At 45.6% G+C, this 25,049-nt stretch overlaps 1 protein-coding gene across 8 annotated transcripts in view; it reads left to right on the forward strand.

Annotated features, from left to right (window-relative positions):
* The first annotated feature begins 1,991 nt into the window (after window positions 1-1,991).
* LOC109895677 (vacuolar protein sorting-associated protein 13A) overlaps window positions 1,992-25,049 on the forward strand; it is a 54,943-nt gene continuing 31,885 nt past the window's right edge. For 5 of the 8 annotated variants that reach the window (XR_004210821.1, XM_020489568.2, XM_031830340.1 and 2 more), the window contains exons 1-38: window positions 1,992-2,412; window positions 5,316-5,359; window positions 5,472-5,514; window positions 5,642-5,737; window positions 5,812-5,913; window positions 6,080-6,189; window positions 6,289-6,348; window positions 6,556-6,615; window positions 6,717-6,797; window positions 6,916-6,970; window positions 7,192-7,319; window positions 7,708-7,814; window positions 8,056-8,227; window positions 8,995-9,057; window positions 9,311-9,446; window positions 11,983-12,077; window positions 12,206-12,348; window positions 12,722-12,923; window positions 13,093-13,207; window positions 13,496-13,632; window positions 13,874-14,006; window positions 14,204-14,321; window positions 14,441-14,585; window positions 14,716-14,800; window positions 14,942-15,120; window positions 15,267-15,423; window positions 16,046-16,125; window positions 16,306-16,365; window positions 16,497-16,692; window positions 17,048-17,164; window positions 17,492-17,595; window positions 17,758-17,925; window positions 18,110-18,417; window positions 18,664-18,811; window positions 18,932-19,106; window positions 19,203-19,327; window positions 19,443-19,612; window positions 24,715-24,956. Coding sequence is in view for 7 of the 8 variants with exons in the window: in XM_020489568.2 (XP_020345157.1) it covers window positions 2,313-2,412; window positions 5,316-5,359; window positions 5,472-5,514; window positions 5,642-5,737; window positions 5,812-5,913; window positions 6,080-6,189; window positions 6,289-6,348; window positions 6,556-6,615; window positions 6,717-6,797; window positions 6,916-6,970; window positions 7,192-7,319; window positions 7,708-7,814; window positions 8,056-8,227; window positions 8,995-9,057; window positions 9,311-9,446; window positions 11,983-12,077; window positions 12,206-12,348; window positions 12,722-12,923; window positions 13,093-13,207; window positions 13,496-13,632; window positions 13,874-14,006; window positions 14,204-14,321; window positions 14,441-14,585; window positions 14,716-14,800; window positions 14,942-15,120; window positions 15,267-15,423; window positions 16,046-16,125; window positions 16,306-16,365; window positions 16,497-16,692; window positions 17,048-17,164; window positions 17,492-17,595; window positions 17,758-17,925; window positions 18,110-18,417; window positions 18,664-18,811; window positions 18,932-19,106; window positions 19,203-19,327; window positions 19,443-19,612; window positions 24,715-24,956 (4,759 nt within the window). In the remaining variant the exon portion in view is untranslated. The remainder of the gene's footprint in view (window positions 2,413-5,315; window positions 5,360-5,471; window positions 5,515-5,641; window positions 5,738-5,811; window positions 5,914-6,079; window positions 6,190-6,288; window positions 6,349-6,555; window positions 6,616-6,716; window positions 6,798-6,915; window positions 6,971-7,191; window positions 7,320-7,707; window positions 7,815-8,055; window positions 8,228-8,994; window positions 9,058-9,310; window positions 9,447-11,982; window positions 12,078-12,205; window positions 12,349-12,721; window positions 12,924-13,092; window positions 13,208-13,495; window positions 13,633-13,873; window positions 14,007-14,203; window positions 14,322-14,440; window positions 14,586-14,715; window positions 14,801-14,941; window positions 15,121-15,266; window positions 15,424-16,045; window positions 16,126-16,305; window positions 16,366-16,496; window positions 16,693-17,047; window positions 17,165-17,491; window positions 17,596-17,757; window positions 17,926-18,109; window positions 18,418-18,663; window positions 18,812-18,931; window positions 19,107-19,202; window positions 19,328-19,442; window positions 19,613-24,714; window positions 24,957-25,049) is intronic. The other 3 variants (XM_031830339.1, XM_020489572.2, XM_031830338.1) reach the window with 2 other exon arrangements.

Consider the following 25,049-nt stretch of genomic DNA (forward strand, 5'->3'; position numbering starts at 1 on the left):
GTCTTCGTCGGCGACGAGGGCTTCCCTTTAAGACCCAACCTCATGAGGCCCTACGCTGGACGCCTGCTGCCATTGCCAGAGCCTGTAAGGATCTTTAACAAACGACTGTCCAGGGCAAGGTTAGTTGTTGAATGCGCCTTTGGGATTCTGGCAGCCCGGTGGAGAGTGTATTGGAGAGTGCTTGGTCTCAGCCCCTCAAATGTCGATGATCACACCGACAGCGTTATTGCATTTTGGTTCACCAGAAGTACATTAATTTCCAATGGAACGCTGCGTTTGCCTTGCAGCATTGAGTTGCAGAGGACGTTGCAGTGCGTTTTGTGTGGTGCATATGTAACAGTTGTTAAAATACTTTGTGAATTTCAACAGGTTCATATATTAATATAGCATGTTGATTTGTTATTATGCATGCCTGTGTAACAGTATAGCTTCCGTCCCTCTCCTCGCCCCAACCTGGCCTCGAACCAGGGACCCTCTGCACACATCAACCACAGTCACTCACAAAGCATCGTTACCCATCGCGCCACAAAAGCTGCAGCCCTTGCAGAGCAAGGGGAACAACTACTTCGAGGTCTCAGAGCGAGTGACGTCACCGACTGAAACACTATTAGCACGCACCACCGCTAACTAGCTAGCCATTTCACATCTGCCACACCTGCATCCTGGGAAATAGGGGAGCACATACCTTTTGCCCTGTGTGCTTGTGCTCAAATCATTTTATTGCACTTGGCGAGTTAGGCACACTTTTTCTGTCATGTTCAGGAAAGTTAGATTGAATAATGAATAATGCTGTATATTTAGAGTTTACTCATAAGTGGATAGTATTGTAAAGATGCTATTGTAATTGTACTTAAGATGATATTAACATTCTGAATTCAACATGTGGTTACTAGCTAGCTAAGGTACTGTATGTGTTATTGTAGCTATTGTGTATTGTGCGTCTATGTTGTAGAGAGAAGTGACGATTGGCAGAACATATTTGTTCTCTACAAATGTTTTGCCTTTTCTTTTGGATGCAGGTATGTGGTTTTATCTACAGTGAGGGAAAAAAGTATTTGATCCCCTGCCGATTTTGTACGTTTGCCCACTGACAAAGAAATGATCCGTCTATAATTTTAATGGTAGGTTTATTTGAACAGTGAGAGACAGAATAACAAAAAAATCCAGAAAAACTTGTTTCAAAAATGTTATAAATTGATTTGCATTTTAACGAGGGAAATAAGTATTTCACCCCCTCTCAATCTCTCAATCAGAAACATTTCTGGCTCCCAAGTGTCTTTTATACAGGTAACGAGCTGAGGTTAGGATCAAATCATTTTTCCCCTCACTGTATGTAAAATGAGCGTTGTGTTGATGCATTATAAGGAGAGGCTGTTCTCACGTTTGTATTTTAAAATAATTGATGCACTTGGAGAGAGGCAAAGTTTGGCAGAACATTTGTGCTCTACAAATGTTTTGTCTATTCTTTTGGATGCAGGAGAGTGAACTCTGATACATTAAAGCAACCTGAAGTCCACGGCTTTAGTCTTAATCAATCACACACAACGCTGTCACAGACTTATAATGGCCCAGACGTAAACATGAGTCCTCTATCTATCTATATAAATTACCCATATTTGGGCCATGGATAGAATGGATCCAGATTTGGTCAAATTAACTCAAAAGTTAATGTTTTTCATTTGACCTACACCTTTACCTAATTCAATTTTTACTTATCTTAACCTGATATGTTAATTCTCATAAACTGCTACGAACCGACAACTCTGACTCATCGATCCACCTACAACACTCGCTAGGCATCGTCTGGATGTGTGCAACACAAATTCAACATTCAACTTCTGCTACAGCTTGACAGAAATTGTAGCAGAAAGTGTATGTTGAAATGTTGATGCACACATGTCCAGATGATGCCGCCTGAGAACCATTTTCCACAAAATACTGTACGTGTGACCTAGGCGTGACGTTAATTTTACGAAAGCTGCAACCTTTCTAGCCATGATCGTAAATGTCTACCTGTTCACCACTAATTAGGGCCCCCTGTGAATCATGGACCATAATTATGGTTCCTATTCTGTCACGGACTGTAACGATAATCTTCTTTGGCAAGAGGAAGATGAACCTTGCAGTGGATACTCCAAAGAGAATAATCTATTGACGCAAACACATGGCGTCAAGACCGTCCATGTGACCGAGCGTCGTTGGATATTTCAAGAAACAGGACCAGCCAGCTGTCATTATTAGCGACAGGCGAGCGAGTTAAGCGTTAAAACTGAATGTAAACATGGTGACCGAGAGGTGAACGAAACAGCAACATGGTCTTCGAAAGCGTGGTGGTAGATGTCCTAAACAGGTTTTTAGGGGATTACGTTGTAAACCTTGACAGCTCACAACTCAAGCTCGGGATTTGGGGAGGTAACGATTATGTGTTACGGTTAGCTTCCTTGCTAGCCACCCTAGCTAGTTAGCTAAACGTCAGTTCAGAAACCTGCAGCTGTCACTGTCATGATTGTTGTCTTAGATGTTAGCATTAGACAATGCTTCTGTGCTTGTTTGCTGATGGCAGGTTTACTAGCTACTACAGTACTTACTTATTTGTAAGCAAGGTTTTGTAGTCAACTGGCTAGCTACAGTATATTAGTTTGCTAGCTAGCTGTTAAGCCAGCTAGCTAGCTAAATTGGCTAACGTTAGCTGGAATCTGCCAGCTAACCTAAGTTAGTTAGATAGCTACACTGTTTACACAAAAGTATGTGGACACCCCTTAAAATGAATGGATTCGGCTATTTCAGCCACACCCTTTGCTGACAGGTGTATAAAATCGAGCACACAACTATGCAATCTACATAGACATATACGTTGGCAGTAGAATGGCCTTACTGAAGAGCTCAGTGACTTTCAACGTGGAACCGTCATAGGATAGATACCACCTTACCAACAAGTCAGTTAGTCAAATATTTGCCCTGCTAGAGCTGCCCCGGTCAACTGTAAGTGCTGTAATTGTGAAGGGTAAATGTCTCGGAGCAACAATCAAATGTTATTTGTCACATACACATGGTTAGCAGATGTTAATGCGAGGGTAGCGAAATTCTAGTGCTTCAAGTCCTGACCGCAGTAATATCTAACAAGTAATCTGACAATTCCACAACACCTACCTAATACACACAAATCTAAGGGATGGAATAAGAATATATGGATGAGCGGCTTAGGCATGATCGTATAAAATACAGTATATACATATGAGATGAGTAATGAAAGATATCTAAACATTATTAAAGTGGCAATAATATATCACGATGACCGGTTGGTTACCATTGGCCTTAGCAGTATCTAGGCATATTTCATTTTTAGAAAGATATGATACTTAGAGAAAATGTATTGAAGGTCCAAGGTCTGACATCTTGCCAACAGAAGAAGCACAAAATTGTCTACTGAAATGCGGCCTCTGTGAAGACGATCTGGGCACATGATAACATACTGCACAGCTGGCTAATATTAGCTTTTAATGGGAAATGTACAGTGGAATTAGGCTAAGTTATTTGTCAGCTTAGGCTAGGCCATATGTTTCCAACATCAGGTTACTATGCATTTTATTAGTGAAGTACGCTGAGTGTACAAAACATTAAACACCTTCCTAATATTGAGTGGCACGGAGCATGGACTCGACAAGGTGTCGAAAGCATCCACAGGGATGCTGGCCCATGTTGATTCCAATGCTTCCCACAGTTGTGTCAAGTTGGCAGGATGTCCATTGGGTAGTGGACCATTCTTGATACACACATGAAACTGTTGAGCGTTTTACTAATTTTTTTTTTTAAACAGCGTAGCACTTCTTCACACAAACCGGTGTGCCTGGCACCTACTACCATATCATGTTCAGCGGCACTTAAATATTTTCTTTCCTGTTCACCCTCTGAATGACACACAAGCACAATCCATGTCTCAATTGTCTAAAGGCTTAACAATCCTTCTTTTAACTTGTCTCCTCCCATTCATGTACACTGATTTGAAGTGGATTTAACGAGTGACATCAATAAGGGATCATAGCTTTTACCTGTCCTGGAAAGAGCAGGTGTTCATAATGTTTTGTATACTGTGTATATTCATGTATCAGTGCTTATTGAGTCATTTTAAAGGTCAACTGCCTCTTAGAACAAACTTATCTGGTTTTAAGCAGCCAATGTGGCGTTGGTATAAGTCAAACATTCATTATAGTGTCAAAATTGACTGCAAAGTGTAAATAGGATCATTTTGGTCAGTCAGTCACTTCCAAAACTGAGTTTCTGGAGGTTTGGGTATGGATTACGATGGTGCACACTAACAAAAGAGAGCGCATTCAGCACAGCTGCTTATCAGCTGTGTGAGCTCTATCCAATCGTAAGTCAGAACCTCCAGACAGTGAGACCGATCCGACAACGAGTCGCCTATGTTAAAATAACCCTTGGCCTTAGCCCTTTGAGTGGCTACTTATGTGTTTGATAGTGTCAATCACTTGAGTCTGTCACTTTTTTTGAATTGAGATGATCATTGACAAGTTGTCCCAACTGCAACTTGTTCATTTTCCAAAACACATTCGCTACCTGTTTTGTAACATGATTCCTTATGAAACACTGCCAGACAGATACGCACTCTGGTAATAGTGAGAATGTTGTACAAAACAACACTGAAGTAGACACATGGCCAGTGACTTGATAAGCTGTGGCCTGACTGCTCAATGTGCCTGCTAGCTACTACCTGCCAGCTCCATTGACAAACACAGAGTTGGAATTTACCTAGCTAGCAAGTGGTTTGGGGCACTGATAATCGTGTAGCTTGTGCTTTATTTACGATAGATTGACAGCTTGCACATAATTAAGTTGTAGATGTGTTATTATTTTAAGAATTCAGTCCTGAGCGCACAGCCAGACTTTCCCGACTCTAGACCGTATGCAGTGCACTGTGCAGTTTTTCATGGAAATGTTTTAACTTGAGAAATACTGCCCCATGTAACTTAGCTAGATGTAAAATTGCGCGACTAAGACCTCCTTGGCAAAAACATTGGTGAATGACATGTTTCTCGATTTATCTTGACAATTTTAAGGAAGCACATTTTTTGAGGAAGTGTTGTTGCTACGGTGACTCAGGAGGGGCAAACAACAGTACCTGCCAGGGTATGATATGCAAACATAACACACCTACATCAAACCACACCCCCCCCCCAAGAATTAGACAACTCTCGTTTGGCTTCAGTCATGGCCGCTAGCATTAGCGAGTAATCTTCAAAACGAGGCCAAATCAGGAAGTGCAGTCGCCCTTTAAACATTTTTTTCTTTTTTTCTAGGTGATGCAGTGCTCAGAAATCTTGAAATAAAGGAAAATGCCTTGGTATGTTTGACATGAATGGCTAGGCCTACTACTAAATGTATCAGTGGTTAAATGCTAATTATGTAGGTAGATTCACATTGTATTGTGCTGAATATTTTTGTTCTTGTTTCAGAGTCAACTTGACATTCCTTTTAAAGTAAGAGCAGGGCATATAGGTGAGATTTGTCTGACTCTCAACTCAACACCTCCTACCATTACCATACATTCACTATTATAATTCCTCTCTATCTTTCTCACTCTTCAACCTTTTCCCTATTAACTGTGTGTGTGTGGATCTGTCAGGACGCTTGGAGTTGAAGATTCCATGGAAGAATCTGTACACCCAGTCAGTGGAAGCCACGCTGGATGGAGTCTACCTACTCATCGTGCCCACAGCCAGTAAGAAACCTAGCTGTAGTGTGTGTGTGTGTGTGTGTGTGTGTGTTTTTTTTCTTAATGTTTGCGTGTTTCAGGTATAAAGTATGATGCAGAGAAGGAGGAGAAACAGCTCCAGGAGGCTCGTCAGAGGGAGCTGCAGAGGATCGAAGAGACCAAACAGAAAGCAGCAGAGCAAGGTCAGAGTTCATGTGTCTGTCCGTGAGTCACGCTTTCATTACATCTTCAAACCGCTCTTAAATATATGTTATAATGTCATTGAGTTGCAGGGCTGGCATCGGGCTAAAACAGACTCAGGACTGTGACCTGAATGCATGTACTGTTATGTGTTATTTGGTGCCACAGAAAACCCCGCACTTGAGAAGCAGGACACCTTTGTGGAGAAACTTGTGACGCAGGTGATCAAGAACCTTCAAGTGAAGATCTCCAACATCCACGTCCGCTATGAGGATGATGTGTGTATTCGACCCAGTGTGCTACACTTGTATTACATAATTTTAAATGAGTGTATTATTCCTGTATTTCATTACTGTACGCTTCTCTCACTCTCTCAGGTCACCAACCCCAATTGCCCCTTTTCATTTGGAGTGTCACTGCAGAACCTCAGCCTTCAGGTAATGCGTGAGGCCCCTACCTCGTGAAATCGGTCATTCATTGGAGATGATATTGGAAATGGAGATGATATTACAGTGGTTCAATTTAGTTAAGGTCTGGATGTGGGATATGAGATCTTTGTTGTGGTCAGGTTTATGATCTGTTTCTGGTCTGACCCTGAATCCATACCACGTCATGTCTCAACCCCATAACTGTGATCCCCACAGACAGCAGATGAGAATTGGATGCCTTGTCTCCTGGATGAGAAAGCCAAGCTGTTTTTCAAGGTAGTCAGTCCACAGCAATTGATATACTGTACGAGTTTTATGACACTGTTCTGTCTACAGCATTCTAAGCTGTTTTCTGTTATGCTTTTTCCTCTCCTCAGCTTGTCCAGTTGGACAATCTCTTTGCTTACTGGAATGTGAACTCGATGCTGTACTCCAATCACATGCCAGATGAGGCCCTGGTGAGTCACAGTGCCATCATTCAGTGCCATCGCGGAGCGGCGGGTCCCTTAAGTGAGAGTGATTATGTCTATCAATGACGTCTAACGAGGCATCTCTTCCTGTCTCACATTTCCCCAGCGATGCCTCCAGGACAGCATCCCGGGGGGTTCCACTCCCATGAACCACGATTTCAGTGAGTGTCACCCAGTCGATATAAGGGTGTGACATCATTCACGTCTGGATCAGAGTCTTGATAGTCATGTTGTCACATCACCTGATACAGAGAATACAATCTCAGTCATTGGAGTTTTTATCGTAATGGAAGGTATCTTCTCATTACGATGGCCCACGGTGGAATTGTTGACTAATTCTGTATCATATTAATAACCTTATTTCCCTGTTCATTGCGGGCAGTTTTTCGTCCGATAACGGCCGATGCGAAGCTGCGCATGAACCCCCGGTCGGATGTGGACTTCTCCTCTCCCAAGGTGGACCTGGTGGTCAACCTAAGAGAGGTGGCCGTGGAGCTCAACAGACCACAGGTGATGGAGGGAGATATGAGAGGGAGAAAGATGAAACATTTTAATCGAGCAAAAAAGCACAGGAAAGTACCATAAAAATCATTTAAATCTGCAGCCTGATTTAATTTGGAAAATGTCTTCAACAATGTGCATAGTAAGGAGGATGACTACTATTTAACCACAGTGAAGCAAACTGATGCCATTCACACAATCAGAACTCGCGTTGGATTATATACCATCCCGTCTATTTGAAATGTTAGTTGTTTTTTTCCACAGATCTGTGCGTTCTTGCATGATGAGCGTTGCCCAGAGTTAGAATTTCGACACATTTTTAAAGTCACTGTCTTATTGTTTTCCGCCTCTGTGCTTCTCGATGACCCCTGAACTCTCACCCCTTCCTTCTCTCCAGTACATCAGCATTCTGGAGCTCCTGGGATCAGTGGATATGATGTCACGCAACCTGCCCTATAGGAAATACCGGCCGCAAGTCCACGTGCACACCAACGCCTATCTATGGTCAGCTCTCACACTTTTTCTTTTACTTACAATTCTTTCCTCTACTAAAAAATTGTCACAATGACAAAAATTTTGGTTATTGTTGATGTTTAGATGGTGAATGAGTGAATGCATTTGATTGTATTGCTTCATGCCATCCAGTATAAGATTAAGAGATACATTTCCTTCAATCGATTTGAGCTATCGTGATGTACACGTGCTGGTTCTGTTGTGACTGTCACTGCTTGTGTATGTCATCTAGGTGGCAGTATGTGATCACAGGCATCATGGAGGTGGACGTGAAGCCGCGGCTGCACATGTGGTCGTGGCAGCACATCCGCTGCCACCGGCAGACAGTCAAGCAGTACAGAGAGCTCTACAAGGCCAAGATCACCAGCAAGAAGCCCACTGAGAAGCAGCTCAGGGAGCTGGAGGTGTGTAGAGATCAGGGCGATGTTCATTAGGTACCAAATGGAAGACAATGAACTGAAACAGGGAGAGACTACCTGGGCATTAAGAAACAATCATTAACATTTTCAGTTCTGAGAAGTTTTCTGTTGCGTTCCCTAATGAGTGCAACCCAGACCTGAGTTCAAATAGTATTTGTTTTCTATTCAAAACTTGAGCAGTGCTTGATTGAGCCTGCCTGTCTGTAATAGGACCAATGGCATAGTCCTCAAAGTGCAAACCCTTCCCATCTGGCACACCAGCCAGGCTCAATCAAGTGTTCAAACTATTTGAAAGGAAACAAAATGCTATTTGAACCCAGGTGTGGTGGAGATTGAGAAGGGCCTAGTCCTAATGCTCTGAGTTGCATTCCCAGTCTTTGTATCTACTCTGCAGCATTGATTGATGATGGACATTAAAGGTATGCTCAGCAACATGACGTAGATGCAGAAAGTACACCGCATAGTGGTCAATTTCCTCAACAACTAAGAGCGTTGACGCACAACGCTCTTCTCCACTGTTTTGGTCCCCTAGCTACCAAGCTGTAACAGCGTGAAGCGAACCTGTGCACATAGATACTGTGTGACTGTGTGAGAGCGAAGTCTTGCATCTTGCTCATCTCAGTATCTGCAGTGCTGCTCATGGCAACGTCATTTTGCTGAGTCTACCTTTTTAAGTAATAGATGGATTCCCATAATGGTCAGGGAACTGTTTTAATGGACTAGACGATCTGTCTTTCTTGCCGTGTGCCCAGGAGCCTGAGCGGACTCTGGATATTTTTAACATCACTCTGGCCAGGCAGCAAGCTGAGATGGAGGTACGGATTGAGCAATCTGTTGAATTATCCCTAATGAACTATCCGTCTTCTCTGTATGTACTGTACTCGGTTTTGTCTGTCAAAATGGCAGAAAAGCGTGACTGAAATGACCCTGCTCAGTCACACTGCTGTAGCGTAGCCACCAGTGCAACACGTGGTCAGTGGTCACAGTGGAACTAACAGTGGTTCTAGCTAGTGGTTGAGGCTGAAGTGTTATGTATAGACTGTGACTGGCGCTGGTCGGTTTTTCCAGGCAAGCAAAGCAGGGCTGCGTATCTTCCGTCCGGGGGTGAAGGTGGAGGAGGAGGAATCTCAGGGCTGGTTGGGCTGGATGTGGTCCGGCTGGTCAGGAGACTGTGGCGCCGAGGCCAAGGAGGTCAAGACCGGAGGTGAGGTCGCCCCCGTAGCCAATCGCCATGCTCCATTTTGTACATACAGTGCCTTGAGAAAGTATTAACACCCCATGACTTTTTCCACAATTATTTACAGCCTGAATTGAAAATGTATACATTTTATATATATATATATATATTTTCCTACACACAATACCTCATAATGTCAGAGTGGAATTATGTTTTTTTAAATTTTTAATTACAAAATAAAATGCTGGAAGATCTTGATTCAGTAAGTATTCAACCCTGTTGTTATGTCAAGCCTATATAAGTTCAGCAGTAAAAATGTGCTTAACAAGTCACATAATAAGTTGCATGGAGTCACTCTGTGTGCAGTAATAGTGTTGAACATGATTTTTGAATGACTACCTCATCTCTGTACCCCACACATACAATTATCTGTAAGTTCCCTCAGTCGAGCAGTGAATTTCAAACACACATTCTACCGTAAAGACCAGAGAGGTTTTCCAATACCTCACACCTATTGGTAGATGAAAAAAAAAATAAAAGCAGACATTGAATATCCCTTTGAGCATGGTGAAGTTATTAATTACGCTTTGTATGGTGTATCAATGCACTCAGTCACTACAAAGATACAGGCGTCCTTCCTAACCAAGTTGCCAGAGAGCAAGGAAACCAGTCAGGGATTTCATCATGAGGCCAATGGTAACTTTAAAACAGTTAGAGTTTAATGGATGTGAAAGGAGAACTGAGGATGGATCAACCACATTGTTGTTACTCCTAATACTACCCTAATTGACAGAGTGAAAATAAGGAAGCCTTTACAGTATACAAATATTCCACAACATGCATCCTGTTTGCAACAAGGCACCAAAATAATACTGCAAATAATGTGGCAAACAATTAGCTTTTTGTCCTTAATACATATTGTTATGTTTGGGGCAAATCCAATACAACATATTACTGAGTACCACTCACCATTTAATTTTTTTATTTTTATTTATTTCACCTTTATTTAACCAGGTAGGCTAGTTGAGAACAAGTTCTCATTTGCAACTGCGACCTGGCCAAGATAAAGCATAGCAGTGTGAGCAGACAACAAAGAGTTACACATGGAGTAAACAATTAACAAGTCAATAACACAGTAGAAAACAAAGGGGGAGTCTATGTTTTCAAGCATGGTGGTGGCATCATGTTATAGGTATGCTTGTAATCATTAAGGATGGGAGTTTTTCAGGATAAAAAAGAAACGGCGGAAAAACATCGTTTTCTGTTTTCCACCAGACACTGGGAGATGAATTCACCTTTCAGCAGGACAATAACCTAAACACAAGGCCAAATCTACACTGGAGTTGTTCACCAAGAAGACAGTGAATGTTCCTGATATGCTGCATTAGTTTTTACTTAAATCTATGGCAAGACCTGAAAAGGTTGACTAGCTATGATCAACAACAACATTGGACAGAGCTTGAAGAATTTAGAAAAGAATAACGGGCAAATGTTGCACAATCCAGGTGTGGAAAGCTCTTAGACTTACCCAGAAAGACTCACAGCTGTATTCACTGCTAAAGGTGCTTCTACAAAGTATTGACTCAGTGGTGTGAACACAGTACTTATGCGAATGAGATATTTTTGTTTTTCATAAAATAAGAATGTGTTTTCACTTTGTCATTATGGGATATTGTGTGTAGATGAGTGAGAGAAAACAAATCAATTTAATACATTTTGAATTCAGGCTGTAAAACAAATTAGAATAAGTCAAGGGGTCGGAAATACATTCCGAATCCGCCCCCTATGATAATGTAAAGACCACCATGCCAATCATTCAGCTGGTCATCAGTGTGTCATGAGCATGCCAATGCGCTGCTGTTACCATTTTTGATGAACAGTGTTCTTCAATCCTGGTCCTGGGGAACCATGGGGTGTGTAACTAGGGCTGACACAATTACCGTGTAACCGACCCTTATCGACGAAGACGGTCATGAAAATAAGATACCCGTTAAACTGAATCTAGTGGATTAGTTGAGTCAATGGTGTTGATGTTGGGCTGGAGGTAAAAACCTGCAGACCCTGTGAGTCTCCAGAACCAGGATGAAAGAACACTGGACAAAACTAATTCCAATTGGGCATTTAACCTGTCCTGTGCCACCCTTATGAAGTATTGAATCACGTTGATGACAAGGTTGGTTCGGGACCAAAGATGTTCATGTATATCTGTAGCGTTTCCACCGGCATTTCTCGCATCGTTTATTTTACAGACACAAAAGGAGAGCGCGAACAAATGATCTGTCGGCATTTTCTGAACTTCCTGTTTCTATCACAGGTGTCGTGATTATTATAATTTTTCTTCTCCGTACGATATGACTTGACTCGCATATAAAATGTGGATGGGAATGTGGTTGACTTTGATTTAACTGTGCAATTGGAACCGCATTTTGCACTCTTACCTTTTTGTGAAGTTGATTTGAAGTAATCTTGATAAGGTCCTCCTGATATTTTAATGCTGCTATTGTAAATCATAAGACACATTTCCACATTGCATGGAGAATGACTTATTTTTTTTTTTCCTCAGCTTTTGACGAGCTTATGACTTCTGCTGAGAAGGCCAAACTCTACACCGCCATCGGCTACAGTGAGATAGCTGTCAATCATAACCTGCCAAAGAACGTGAGTTGCGACTGTGTATTCCCACACACTGTAGGGCTGTATCACAATCCCTTGCGTCCTCCAAAAGAGAGGGAGATAATCCAGGACACTGTTCAGTCTCCCTTTTCTCTCTGGTCTTGTTTGTGCAGTTTGAGGATATGAAGATTAATTTCCACATGGAGAGGATGTCTGTCTCAATGAAAGACAACAAGGACCAGAATGAAATCCTCAAACTCACAGTTGAAGATCTGAAATCCATGCTGACCCAGAGGCCCGGAGCACAAGCCATTAAGTAAGTTCAGTATGCCCTCTGGGGTGTGTTCCCTAAGGTGAAACATTCAGAACGTTGCAGATAGATATTAATAGAACTGACATGATGCCCAATTCTACTTGACATACCGGTAACGCTTATCGCTTCTGAACAAACCCTGTATTTAAATACTTTCCCCTTCCTTCTCTGCTCTGTTTTAGTGCCTTATCAATGGGATGCACTATAGTTGGCATTTCAGAATTTATTTTCTTGTGCCACCATTTTGCGATTCTCAGTTTGTCTATCTTTTCTCTCTGCGTTTCCCTCTTTCTTCCCCCCTCTCTCTGTCTTCCTCGTTCTCCACTCTCTCCCCACTTCTTTCTGCCCTTGGTTCTGATGCGGTTTTTCCTCTCAGGTTGTCGGCCCAGCTCAGTCTGTTTGAGGTGACAGGACTAGCTAGTAACCGGCCGGCACCCACATTGCTGTCGTCAAGGAAGGCTGCCACGGTAACGGGGACGCCCTTGTTGGACATCCTGTTTGAGACCAACCCTCTGGACGAGAGCGCTGATCAGCGGCTCCGCGTCGAGTCCCAGCCTCTGGAGATCATCTATGATGCTGTGAGTGTGTTTGTTTGTTTGCATTTTTGTGTGTGTGTCCTGTGTACATAATTGTATTCTTGTCGTTCCTCGGTTCAATCAGGCATGTTAGAACAAAAGTCTGCACCACCTGTTTTTGTGTGTGTGTGTGTGTGTAACAACATGGATACCGGTCTCCCTCTCCGGGCAGGTGACGGTAAACAGCATGTCTGCGTTCTTCTCGCCGCCTGATGACCTCCAGCTGGACGATCTGACCAACGCCACTCTCATGAAGCTGGAGCAGTTCCGAGACCGCACCTCCACAGGTCAGAGCCCCGCCTCTAGCTCTGACCGACAGGCCACGCTCGCACTCCTGGCCTGTCACAAGAAACCACGGCACTGATAGATTTTTTTGACGTGTGCTGCAGACCCAAACAGAGATCTATTCTAATTTGACTTTCTATGGACATTTTACTCTGAATCATCAGACAGGATACAAGCCTTTGACCTCAACCTCCACTCCATACTTCCTCCTGGTACGCCTCCCTCCCATTTTGTATCCATATGTAAGAACATGTTGAAGTATGCCCTCCGTTCTATGTCGTTGTCTGCAGGACTGATGTACGTGATTGAGACCCAGAAGGTTCTGGATCTGAACGTCAACCTCATGGCCTCCTACGTAATCGTTCCCCAAACCGGCTTCTACGACTCCACCCAGAACCTCATGCTATTGGACCTGGGCCACTTCAAGGTAAGTCACTTCAACGTGCTCAGTGCGAGTGGTCGGTTCGGACTTGAGTGATTTGAGACGATGTATGGAGAAGTCTTCTTGTGAGTCACTAAATTCACCTGAAAAATGGGACAGTTGTCTTCAACACAATTTGACCACAGAGAAGGATCCACTTGCCTGTTTTAATTGACTTAATGTCAATCCCTGCCTAATGAACAGGACTCTTCACCCAGGTGTTATGGCATTGTCTTGTGTTTATCAGGTGTCTAGTCTGAGCAGAGAGGGGCTGCCGCAGCTCTCTGTTGGGAGAAGTACTATAGAGGACATTATGTCCCGGGCCTACGACAGCTTCGACGTTCAGCTCAGCAGCCTTCAGTTCCTCTACAGCAAACCAGGTACTCACGCCGAAGGCACACACACGCAAACTCGCGTATGGAGACACACACAATTATCGGAAAGTTTGCTGCCCAAATTGTCATGTGACGCAACTACGCAGGGAATACATTTTGTGTAGCTTATTGTGTCCTTGCGTTGGGTGATTAGGTAGACTATAAATGAGGCTTAACGGCGCCAGTGGTTGTTGTGTGTTTAGATGGGGACTGGAAGAAAGCCCGTAAGCTGAGGCAGTCGGCCCTCCACATCCTGGAGCCTGTCGACGTCAAGGTGGTGTTCAGCAGAGCCATGGTGGTCACAGATTCCCGCATGCCCAAGTAAGAGGGAAAGGTGGGGGTGCGGGTTGGTGTGATGGACAGTCAGCCACTGTGTAATGGTGTTTGTCAAATAGCCGGTCAGATGAATGATATGAATAAAGTGTGTGTGTGTGTGTCAGGTTTAAAATCTCCGGGGAGCTGCCCCTCCTGTCTCTGAGGATCTCTGATGATAAGGTGCGGGGCGTGCTGGAGCTGATCGACAGTATCCCGCTGCCAGAGAGCAGGCCGGCCCCGCGCAGCACCAACACTCACTCAACATCCAAGGTGCTAACTCTACTGGGCCTCTCTATCTCTGCCTGTCTGTAGGTCGACTCTGTGTGTTGTGTTTGTGTGTAGATAGACAAGCCAATAGAAATCTATGTGCGTGTAATCTCTGCTTGTGTTCATGACGCAGGCTTTAAAGCAGTCGTACACCCCTCAGCTAACCCCCAGGAAACCAACCATGGCTGAACTGCGCAACTCCCTGATATGGGAATCAGGTGAGAGACATGTGCACACACACACACACACACACACACACACACACACACACACAGCCCTGTTTACACATTACAAATGGATTATGTACTTTAATACGCATACACACAGTGTGGCAATTACGCATGTGTGTGTGTGTGCAGGCTCAGAGGAGGACCTGTTCTACGATGCTCCCAGCTCTCCTATAGGAGACCGTCCATTCTTCCCCGACAACATGCCCAGCCCCCTGCAGCGCTCCAACTCAGTCAAGAGGAGAGGTCTGGTAAAGAAAGACCCCAAGAAGAACATGACCGAGTTCCTCATGACGTTTGAGATCAGCAAAGTATGGTTAAAACTCATCTACATCTGTGTGTGAGAGTACCTAAACACTTCATTTAGTTGCGTTCTCTGATTGCTTGTATAGGAGCTCGTGTGTGTGTGTGCGTGCATGAACATGAACCTCCTCTCCCTTCTTCTTCTGCTGTCTAGCTGTCCGTTCAGCTGTGTCGTCTCTCTGGAGGCGAGGAGGTCACAGTGTTGCACCTGGAAATCGAGGGGCTGGGCACCGAGCTGAAGCTACGTACCTTCGACATGTCATCCTACACGTTCCTACGAGAGATCTGCCTGGAGTGCCCCGAGTACATGGGTCAGTGAGGGATTGGCTGGTAGAGCTGTCAACTGAGGCAGAAGTTCACAATCGGGGGGAAAATATTTTTGATCTAATTTTGGACACATTGACGTAAATGTCGAAGTGAGCGATATGCGCCTTTCGCTACAGCCTTAGATATCCACAGCAGCTCTGATGCTAGGGGAGACGCCAGAAAGGTAGTTCAAACTTGAATGTGTCTGTTTTCTGGAGATGTTCTTTATATGCCATTTGAAACCAGTTTCTCTCCTGTTCTATTGGTCAAATCAACTTCATTTCGCTGTCCACTGCATTCAAAGGCGCTGTTCTAGTAACGTTTGTTCGCAAGCCATTCTAGTTGCATCTTTAGATCACCCCTCTTTCTATGCTTTTTACATAGATTTTCGTCTCTGGCACCTGGTGCTCTCAGAATGGTGTTTTTCCTGCGATTGCATTTATTTCGAAACACTAGCAGGACCGCCTTGTGTACCTTGCTGCGCTTGGACTGTGAAGACATTTTGTGTATATATACCTATCACACGATTAAACATTGTTATATGTTGTTGGTAGTTGTATGTGCGTGGCATGTCTGCAGACGTGCGTATGTGTGATATGCTTTCTCTGGTTTTGTAAACTGTTCCAGATTCAGAGGAGAAGAAAGTGCACCTGATCACCACTCTAGACAACACAGAGGATGACCTCCTCACATTGGAGTACACTAAGGTACACACACACACACACATGTACACACACACACACACACACACACACACACACACACACACACACACACACACACACACACAGTGAACACTTCCAACAGTCAACACTGTCGTCTTGCATTCTTCATCCAATGTAGATTTAACAGTAGAGCAGGTCTAATAGCATCAGTGTCTCTTTCAGGCTGATAAGAATGGGCCAGAATTCAAGTCTGAGTACAAGAACACTGAACAATCAGTTAAGGTAATGTCTTGCAATACAGTACAGTACAACTGTGTTAACCAGCAGTTGGAATTTCAACATTTCACTTCTCTGCCTAGTTGTATAAGTGTGGGTTCATAGTGAAGGTGGTATGTCTGTGTGTGACGTCTCAGGTGAACTTCTCGTCTCTGGACATACACCTGCACACGGAGGCTCTGCTCAATGCCATGAACTTCCTGATCAGTCTCCTCCCCCCGACCAAGGAGGTGGCGCCCAGCCAGGAGGAGCTGCCCACCATCCCAGAGGAGGACGAGGGAGAGGGGGAGGAAGGCGAGAAGAAAGAGGGATCGGCTGTGGCAAAAAAAAACTGTAACTATCCGTTTCATGGAATCGGTTCTGCTTACTGGAACTTAGACTTCTCCGCGTTGCGATATTGATTTACAAATTCATGATTCAAGGTAGTTGAAAGTGGAAGAGACATCGGTTAGGTCATATACTTCCTATATGTTTGTTGCATGTGGAGATGCTGAGTAGATGCGTATTCTCCTAATACGTAGATTAGCTAGCTAAACCAGATGTACATTACTATACCATTTTCATGCACCACTTGACATTCGATGTATTCTGATGCACCAACAAAGTCATCTTCACATCGATGGTCCTTTGACATTTTGACGACAGAACAGCTCTTTCATAAATGTCTCTCTGCCCCCTTTCTCCTTAGCTTCTAAGAAGTCAAAGTTTGAGGATGTGGTGAATTTGCACATCAGAGCCGATCTCAACTGTCTGAAGGTTTTCATCCGAGGCCAGAGCCACAGGATAGCGGAGATCCGCATCGAGGGTAAAGGCCACCTGACACAAGACAAGTCCCCGCCTACAACACGTCCACAAAATGAAGTCAGCAGCTACATGCATGACTTATGATGGCCTCTGCATCAAATATCAAAATGATGTGTGTTTGTGTGATGTGTTGAAGGATGTGCGCGCACACACACACACACACACAGATTATAATGATACTAGTGCCACCTTGTGGTAGATATATATAAACCACTGATGATCGTGTCTTATTGGCTCTTGTACTGAAACACCTGTTTATGTTCTAGAATTGTCCTACCCCTCCTCCTTCTGTTCTACCTGTTCTCTCTACCCCTGTTCTATGTTCCAGGCCTGGTGTCGGAGGTGCTGATGAGGAAAAAAGCGGTAGAGGTTCTGGCCAACCTGAAGAACATAGTCATCCTGGACTGTGATAAGGAGGCGTTGTACAAGCAGGTAGCCTCGGATACAGGGCGCTAACATGTTATTAACATGTTATTTTCCCAGTCGAGGGGGAACATTCCCAAGAGGTCGCGATTTAAGACCAAACAAAAATCATTTTTAGCTTTTTGCTGGTGTGATTCTAATGAGTATTTCGGTACGAATTCTGTGTCCTAGTGTGTGTCCATAGCTGATGAGGAGGTGTTTGCTTTCCGCATGGTGAACCACACTGAAGCCACGGAGGGCGACGCCTATCTAGACATGGGTAAAGTGGACACCAGCGTCACCCTGACGGTGGGCTGCATCCAGGTCATCTTCCTCAACAAGTTTGTCTCCTCCATCCTGGTACGAGACCCGCCTCCATCTTTCTTCATTCCACCTTTCTATCTTTTAACCGATTCCTGTTCTTTGAGAACCGGTACCTTTACTAATACCGGTACAAAAATGCCCCAGAACCTATTGTCCTGAGTGCTATGACGATCCACGAGCACTTTGTCACATGACCTGACTCCTCTTCCTCCTCCCCCAGGCCTTCATCAACAACTTCCAGGTGGCCAAGGAGGCCCTGGCTGAGGTGACGGTGCAGGCGGCGGAGAAGGCGGCCACGGGGGTGATGGAGCTGGCTGAGCGCAGCACCCGCATCTCCCTGGACGTGGACTTCAACGCTCCCGTCGTCTTCCTGCCGCAGTCGTCGTCCTCCGCCAACGTCATCGTGGCCGACCTCGGTATGGTCACGGTCAAGAACCGCTTCGCCATGGTCCCCTCCCAAATGCACGTCAAGATCCCTCCCGTCATGGACACCATGACCGTGGGCCTCAGCGACCTCAAGATGTACAGGTGAGAGACACACACTGGTAGTCAGGCCATTCTGTAGATGTACAATGGATGGGAGTTAAACGTCATAGATGCGTAGTTGTTATACAATGAAAGGACTACTTAATTTATGCACTGGGATGTAAAGTGTTGATTAACTTGACACGTCTGTGTTATTTCACGTACTTTTGCATATTTGGTCCGTCCCCGGATGTGCAGCAAATCTGAACCTGTAAAGCTGTGTGTTTGTTTGTTTGTTTGATTGTCCAGAACCACCTTTGAGGAGGGGAGGTTTCAGGGGGAAATCCAGCTTCTGAAGCCGGTCAACCTGGACCTGTCCATCCAGAGGAACCTGTCAGCCTCCTGGTACCACAGCATCCCCGACATAGAGATCACTGCTCACCTCAAACCAATGAACGTGAGTGTATGCGTGTGTGTTCGTTTAAGCCAACTCTCAATGAACAAATGTTAGTGTGTGAAATGAAATGTTAGTATGAAATGCTGATGCATCAGTGTTACGGTGTGTGTGTCTTACTAGCTGATCCTGGGTCAGGATGATATGACGGTGGTGTTGAGGACTCTGAGTGGGAACCTGTCAGAGACGTCAGACTCTGCTTCCCCCCCTCCTCCTCCGCGTACTGTGGACCGCTCCGACACGGCCTCTACCAAAGGCTCACAGGCGTCAGGAGGTACTGGTAGTAACCCCACCAGCGGTGAGGACAGCAGTGTGTCAGTCTGGGTTGAATTTGGATGTGTGTTGTGGCCACGTGTGTTGCTGTTATTATAATTGTGTTGAACCCTGTCTGTAGGCAACACGGTGGTAACTGCTGCAGTGGTGGAGACCCAGAAGAGCACCAAGCTGAAGAGCACACTCAAACTGGACTTCAAGTTTGACTCCATGACCCTGGTCCTGTACAGCCCCAATGGGACTGAGGTGACTACTGCACCACTACACGCCTTCACAAACACTGGCATTGACCATGTAAAACTCCATACACTTAGATATTCTTACGCCCACAGACAGAGACTTTTTGGTGTGTGTCTCCAAGGTGCAGGTGTTGGACTCGAGGGATGAGCAGCTGAAGCTGGCTGAGTTCACCCTGGGGACTATCTCTACATCTGTCCACATGTTCTCAGACGGATCTATGAAGGCCTCCGTCAAACTCACAGACTGCCTGCTAGACGACAAAAGATGCAGGGTCAAGAAGATCACTGCCAGGTAGAGCACACACCCACGGTTACCTTGGTTTCGCTACACCCGCAATAACATCTGTTAAACACGTGTATGTGACCAATAAATTTGATTTGATACTGAGCCTACTTATACATTCACAAAACCTGGGAGAGATGCCACAGAGTGTGTGTGTGTACTGTGAACATATGATTGTGTGACTCGGTGCTGGCGTTGATGTACAAGGCTCAGTGTGTGTTCTTCAGCGTGGCATCATGTTCATCACAGCTTCACCATCTGTCTACTCACATAGGACTGTCACACAGCTAAGATGAATGGCTTTGGTTAGCAGCCCCATCATAGTCAAAGCAACTAAGGTAATCGCTCACTCCCAGTCCATCAAAACCCACGAGTAAGGATAAAGTCTGTCAATTGTGTTGAGAGAATGGTATCTTTGTATCTGTCGAAGAGAAAGTTAGTCTCACTCCTCAATGTAACATAATTTGACTAATGGATTACAAGGTATTTAGTGCACTTATGGTAGGGTTTGTTATTAGTGCTGTCGTGACTTTGATTTAATGTGATGACTGTCATTGGACTGTTATTTATCCTATCAACTATGTTTAATTGTTACTCTATTAAATTAATCATGAAACAATTAATTCATTAGGAGTTTGGGGCACCAAGGGAGAATTTGTTTATAGTTACCATCTCCCGAAATATATATTAAATAGCGATAAGTCACTTAATAATCATTACCTCGTATCAGTCTCATTCTGAATGTCGCAGACTTCTTGAATCCACAAGAACACCAGCCTTTTCTGATTTATTCAGTTCTACACAAATTTGATTTAATGTATTATTAGTCGACCTAAATAATAACACAGAATACACATACATACTTACATGAGACAAAAGTCCCTAGTGGACTGACCAGATAAGATGGCTTATTACACAAAGATGGAAAAGGGGGTGTGGAAAATAGAGCGATAGGGGGCAGGTACAATTATCGTACATTTGGCAACTTTTCTCACAGTAACCATTTACCTTGCACACGAGCCACTGCCCGTTTTGGTAAGAAATGCAATGTATTTACGTGTAGATGTCTGTCAGGGGAATAGCTCGATGGGTGTAAGGCTCTGGCTGTCCACCAGAGGTCACACTGTCCTGTTTTGGTCTCGTAGTGGAGTGTTCAAATAGAATGAAGGTTATGTGTATAACCACAGTTATGTGAGCTATATGGATCACTCCAATATATTGGTATCACTCTGCAACAGAGGGATACATCAAATGTGTGGATTTACAGATTTACTCCCGTGTATACCTGTGTCACGGCTGGGGTCCGCCCCTATATATAGACCCCATGGCCGCGACACGTTCTCTACATCATTTCTGATGCGCTTCTAGTACCGTAGAGGATTGGAGTGATCCATATAGCTCAGATAACCGTGGTTACATATGTAACCTTCATTATGTTTCACTATATTGGATCACTCCAATATATTGGTGTACCCGTACCAGATTTAGTCGGTGCTAGAGGGACCTGTCCAGCCAGTGGCGAAGTCCCAGCGCGGGATGGAGACGCAGGGGCCGTCAATGTAGAGGGGGGGCACAGTCCACGGAAGGGGGGGGTACCGGCACAGTCCACGGAAGGGGAGGCGATGCCCAGGACTGCTGAACCAACTGTAGAGGGAGGTGCCAAGTTACCCGATAGTACCTAGCAAAAGGTACAAGAGGAAGCCCAGCTGGCCGTAGCACAGATATCAGCGAAGGGCACTCCTCTCAGTAGAGCCCAGGACACAGCCACACCTTGTGTTAAATGTGCCACCACAGATCGCAGCACTGGCCTGCCAGCCAGGCAGTATGCTGTCATAGTTGTGTCCACGATCCAGTGAGAGAGCCTCTGCTTGATAGCCCAGCAACCAGGACTCTTTCACCATAGCAGACAAAAAGCTGGTCTGTTGTTCTCACTGACCGTGTCCGCTCCACATAGGCAGCCAGTGCCCGGAGGGAGGCCCAGACTCCCCCGCCACTGCCGCGGGGTCGTAAGCAGACAGGATAAAAGGGATGTTCACATGCCTGTCTGACAGAACCTTCGGGAGGAATGAAGGGTTGGGGTGGAGAGATATACTCCTCCCACCGGGGTCCATCCGGTAGCACTCAGAACTTACTGAAAAAGCATGGAGCCCACCCACCCTCTTCATGGGAGTAATCGTTACCAAGAAAGGCACCTTCATAGAGAGGTGTTTCAGGGAGGCAGACTCCAGCGGTTTGAAAGGTGGCTTTGGCAAAGCTGCCAATACCACATCCAGATCCCAGCTCGCCATTGAGCGGTTCCTAGCTGGACGCAGGCGACAAACCCCCTTCATAAACTTGGAGATGCCCCACTGGCCTGTCCATCCACCCCACATGGCAGGCAGATATAGCAGCCAAATACCCTCAGTGTTGAGGCTGCCAAGCCCTCAACCATGCAAGACTGCAGGTATTGGAGGACATACTGCACCATGCATGACTCGGGCACAACCTCAATACCAGTGCACCAAGAGCAGAACAACCACCAGCGCAACTGATATGCCGCGGTTGTAGCCGGTCACCTTGCTCTCTGCATGGTGTTCCTTACTCCCTCCTGTAGTCCTAACATGGACCATTGGTGCCGTTCAGCGGCCAAGCCCACAGTCTAAGGCAGTGCGGTCTTGTAAACCACAGTGTTTCCCCCGGCCTGAAACAGTAGGTCGGGTCTCAGGGGCAGTTGCCAAGGTGTCCCAGACAACAGGAACAGGAGAAGGCTGAACCAGGGTAGTCTTGGCCAGTATGAGGCCACCAGCAGCAGACAATGCTCCTCCATCCTGGTCCTGTCCAGCACAGCCTGGATCAAGGGAAGAGGGGGGGAAATGCGTAAAGCTCCAGCCCTGGCCAATCGTGAGCCAGAGTATCCAGGCCCAGATGCCCTGGTGGCTCTGACATGGAGTAATGTGCATTGCTCAGGGAGGCAAACAGGTCCATCTGTGCCCTCCTGAAAATGTCCCACAGGTGCTGCACCACTTGGGAATCCAGTCCCAAGGTGGCGGGCCCTCTATCGAGAGCATATCCGCTGCCACGTTCAGGATGTCAAGGTACGTGCGTTGCACGTAGACACTAGATGTCCCTCAGCCTAGAGAAGGAGCTCCCGTGCTATAAGATTGAGGCAGTGGGACCTCAGTCCACCCTGATGGTTGATGTAAGCCACCACTGTGGTGTTGTCTGTTCCAGTGCAGTGGCTATCCAAGTGAGTAGGCTCCTCATAGCCTCTCGAGCCACTGGCGGCTTCTGATGACCTGGTAGTCCTGTTCACGGTGGTGAACAGTGCCGGCATTGTCCCCCAGCAACAGCTTATCACTGTCCAACAGGGAACAGCTGTCGTCACCATCGAAGCTATCAACCTCCTGACGCAGGGCATGCGCCCTCTGTTCAAGGTGATCCCAGCAGTCTTACTCATGCCCCAGTCCAGGACTGGCAGCAGATGGGTTCTGCCTGCGGTGGCTCCGGCCACGTTTCCAGGGAGGAGAACTGGGCCCAATAGAGGGACTAACAGCTCGCTGCTGCACCACTCCTGAGGGAGCTCCACCCCAGCCTGAGCCCCGGCCTGGCCGACCCACTCGTGCATGCCCGCCAATCACGTCAGGCGCCGGCGTTCTGAGAACACCACACAAAACAGGCATCCAGTAGGGTGCTTCACCGGCCTCTCCGCGTGGTTAAAACCCAGGTAGTGCATACACGAGGTATGCAGATCCCCAGGGGGATGCCACCATCACACCTGTCACAAAGGGAAAGCCATAAGCTCAGCCAAGCCAACAAGGCTATGGAGAAAGGGGTCCAACGCCCTGAGAGAGCTATGTCGTGACCCGCTTGGAGGTATAGGAACCCGGTGAGGGAGAAATTACCCAGTACCTCTGCAAACACAGGGGAAGACCCCTGTGGGAGAAAAACAGGCAGTGGAGCACTCAAGAGGGGCTGACCATGTGGCCAGCTGCAAACAGCCAGTGAGTATACTTCCACACAAGATATTAAACTTACCAGTGACTTACCAAGTGAACTTCAGAACGTTTGTAACTCGAACCATGCGGATGTCCGCTGAGAAAATGAAAGAGAACGTGTGCCTCGGCCATGGGGTCTATATATAGAGGCGGACCCCAGCCGTGACACAGGTATACACGGGAGTGAATCTGTAAATCCTCACCTCGGATGAATCCCTCCGCTGCGGAGTGATACCGATTATTTTGGAGTGATCCAATATAGTGAAACATAACAGAGACTTTCTGAGATGGGATTTTCTTCCTTCCACCTCGTGTCTTTAGTCAAAGTTCTAGATCCCTTTTACATACACAGCTGAAGACTGTCAATGTTTCGGTCTAGTGAGTTTTTATTCACCTTGTGTTGAGTTTGCAACCATTTCAATGTGTGGACCACGGTCTCAGATCTTTTGGTCTGCATTTTAATTCTTAGGGAGTCCTTTTAAGCACTCTGGTCGAAAAGGGCAGTTCCATCACACTGACAAGCTCTTCTGACCTCATTCGGGGCGTGGTTTAGTTAATGTGCAAGGGACATGAAAACTAAAATCATATTCATATCTTAACAAAAAGAGTTTCAGCATTCTTTATATTGAAGGGAAACTTAACAGCCGAAGGGGGTTTCCTTCCTAAGTTACAGTATTTGGTTCATACAGTTTTTAATAACATCACAAAATGAAAAGCGATATGACATGATTATTATTTATATCCCCACTGACTATTCTTAATATTCCTACCTTAGAAATATTGTTCCGGTATTTACTTTTTTGGTCATTTATAGCTTTGGTGGCAACATTTTCCTGGAGGTCAAAGGCATTCCTTTGGGTTGGTACTGAAGAGCAGGAAAGCGTTCTCTGCTTCATAATATTTACAATTGGAGTGAAGTGTCATTTAAAAACAGCACTGCCCCCGCTCTCCTTTCTTGTGCCTTGGATCCCTGACCAGGAATGCCCCTGCTATAGGGTTTGTTGTTAGTGCCCCTGCTATAGGGTTTGTTGATAGTTCCCTTGCTGTAGGGTTTGTTGATAGTTCCCTTGCTGTAGGGTTTGTTGATAGTTCCCTTGCTGTAGGGTTCATCATGTCCCTCTGGCCTCTGTCTGTCAGGATGATGGCGATGCGTCCGGGCGCTGAGAGGAATGTGATGGTGGAGGTGAACTACAAGCAGGGCCGCGACGGCACCTCTTTGGACACGGTGGTGCAGGACGTGTACCTCTGTGCCAGCATGGAGTTCCTGCTCACTGTGGCCGACATCTTCCTCAAAGCCAGCCAGCAGGGCTTCTCCTCCGCCACCCCCAAGAACAGCAGTAGCACTAAACCCACTGCAGCCGCAGCCTCCAAGGAATCTGGTATGACACATTCAAATTTCACACTTCACATTATTCACCACAAATGTCATGTTTGCACAATGTGAAGTTTTGGATTGGATGCCCAATGTACAC

Source organism: Oncorhynchus kisutch, linkage group LG8, assembly GCF_002021735.2.
Source record: "Oncorhynchus kisutch isolate 150728-3 linkage group LG8, Okis_V2, whole genome shotgun sequence".
Classification (NCBI taxonomy): Eukaryota; Metazoa; Chordata; class Actinopteri; order Salmoniformes; family Salmonidae; genus Oncorhynchus; species Oncorhynchus kisutch.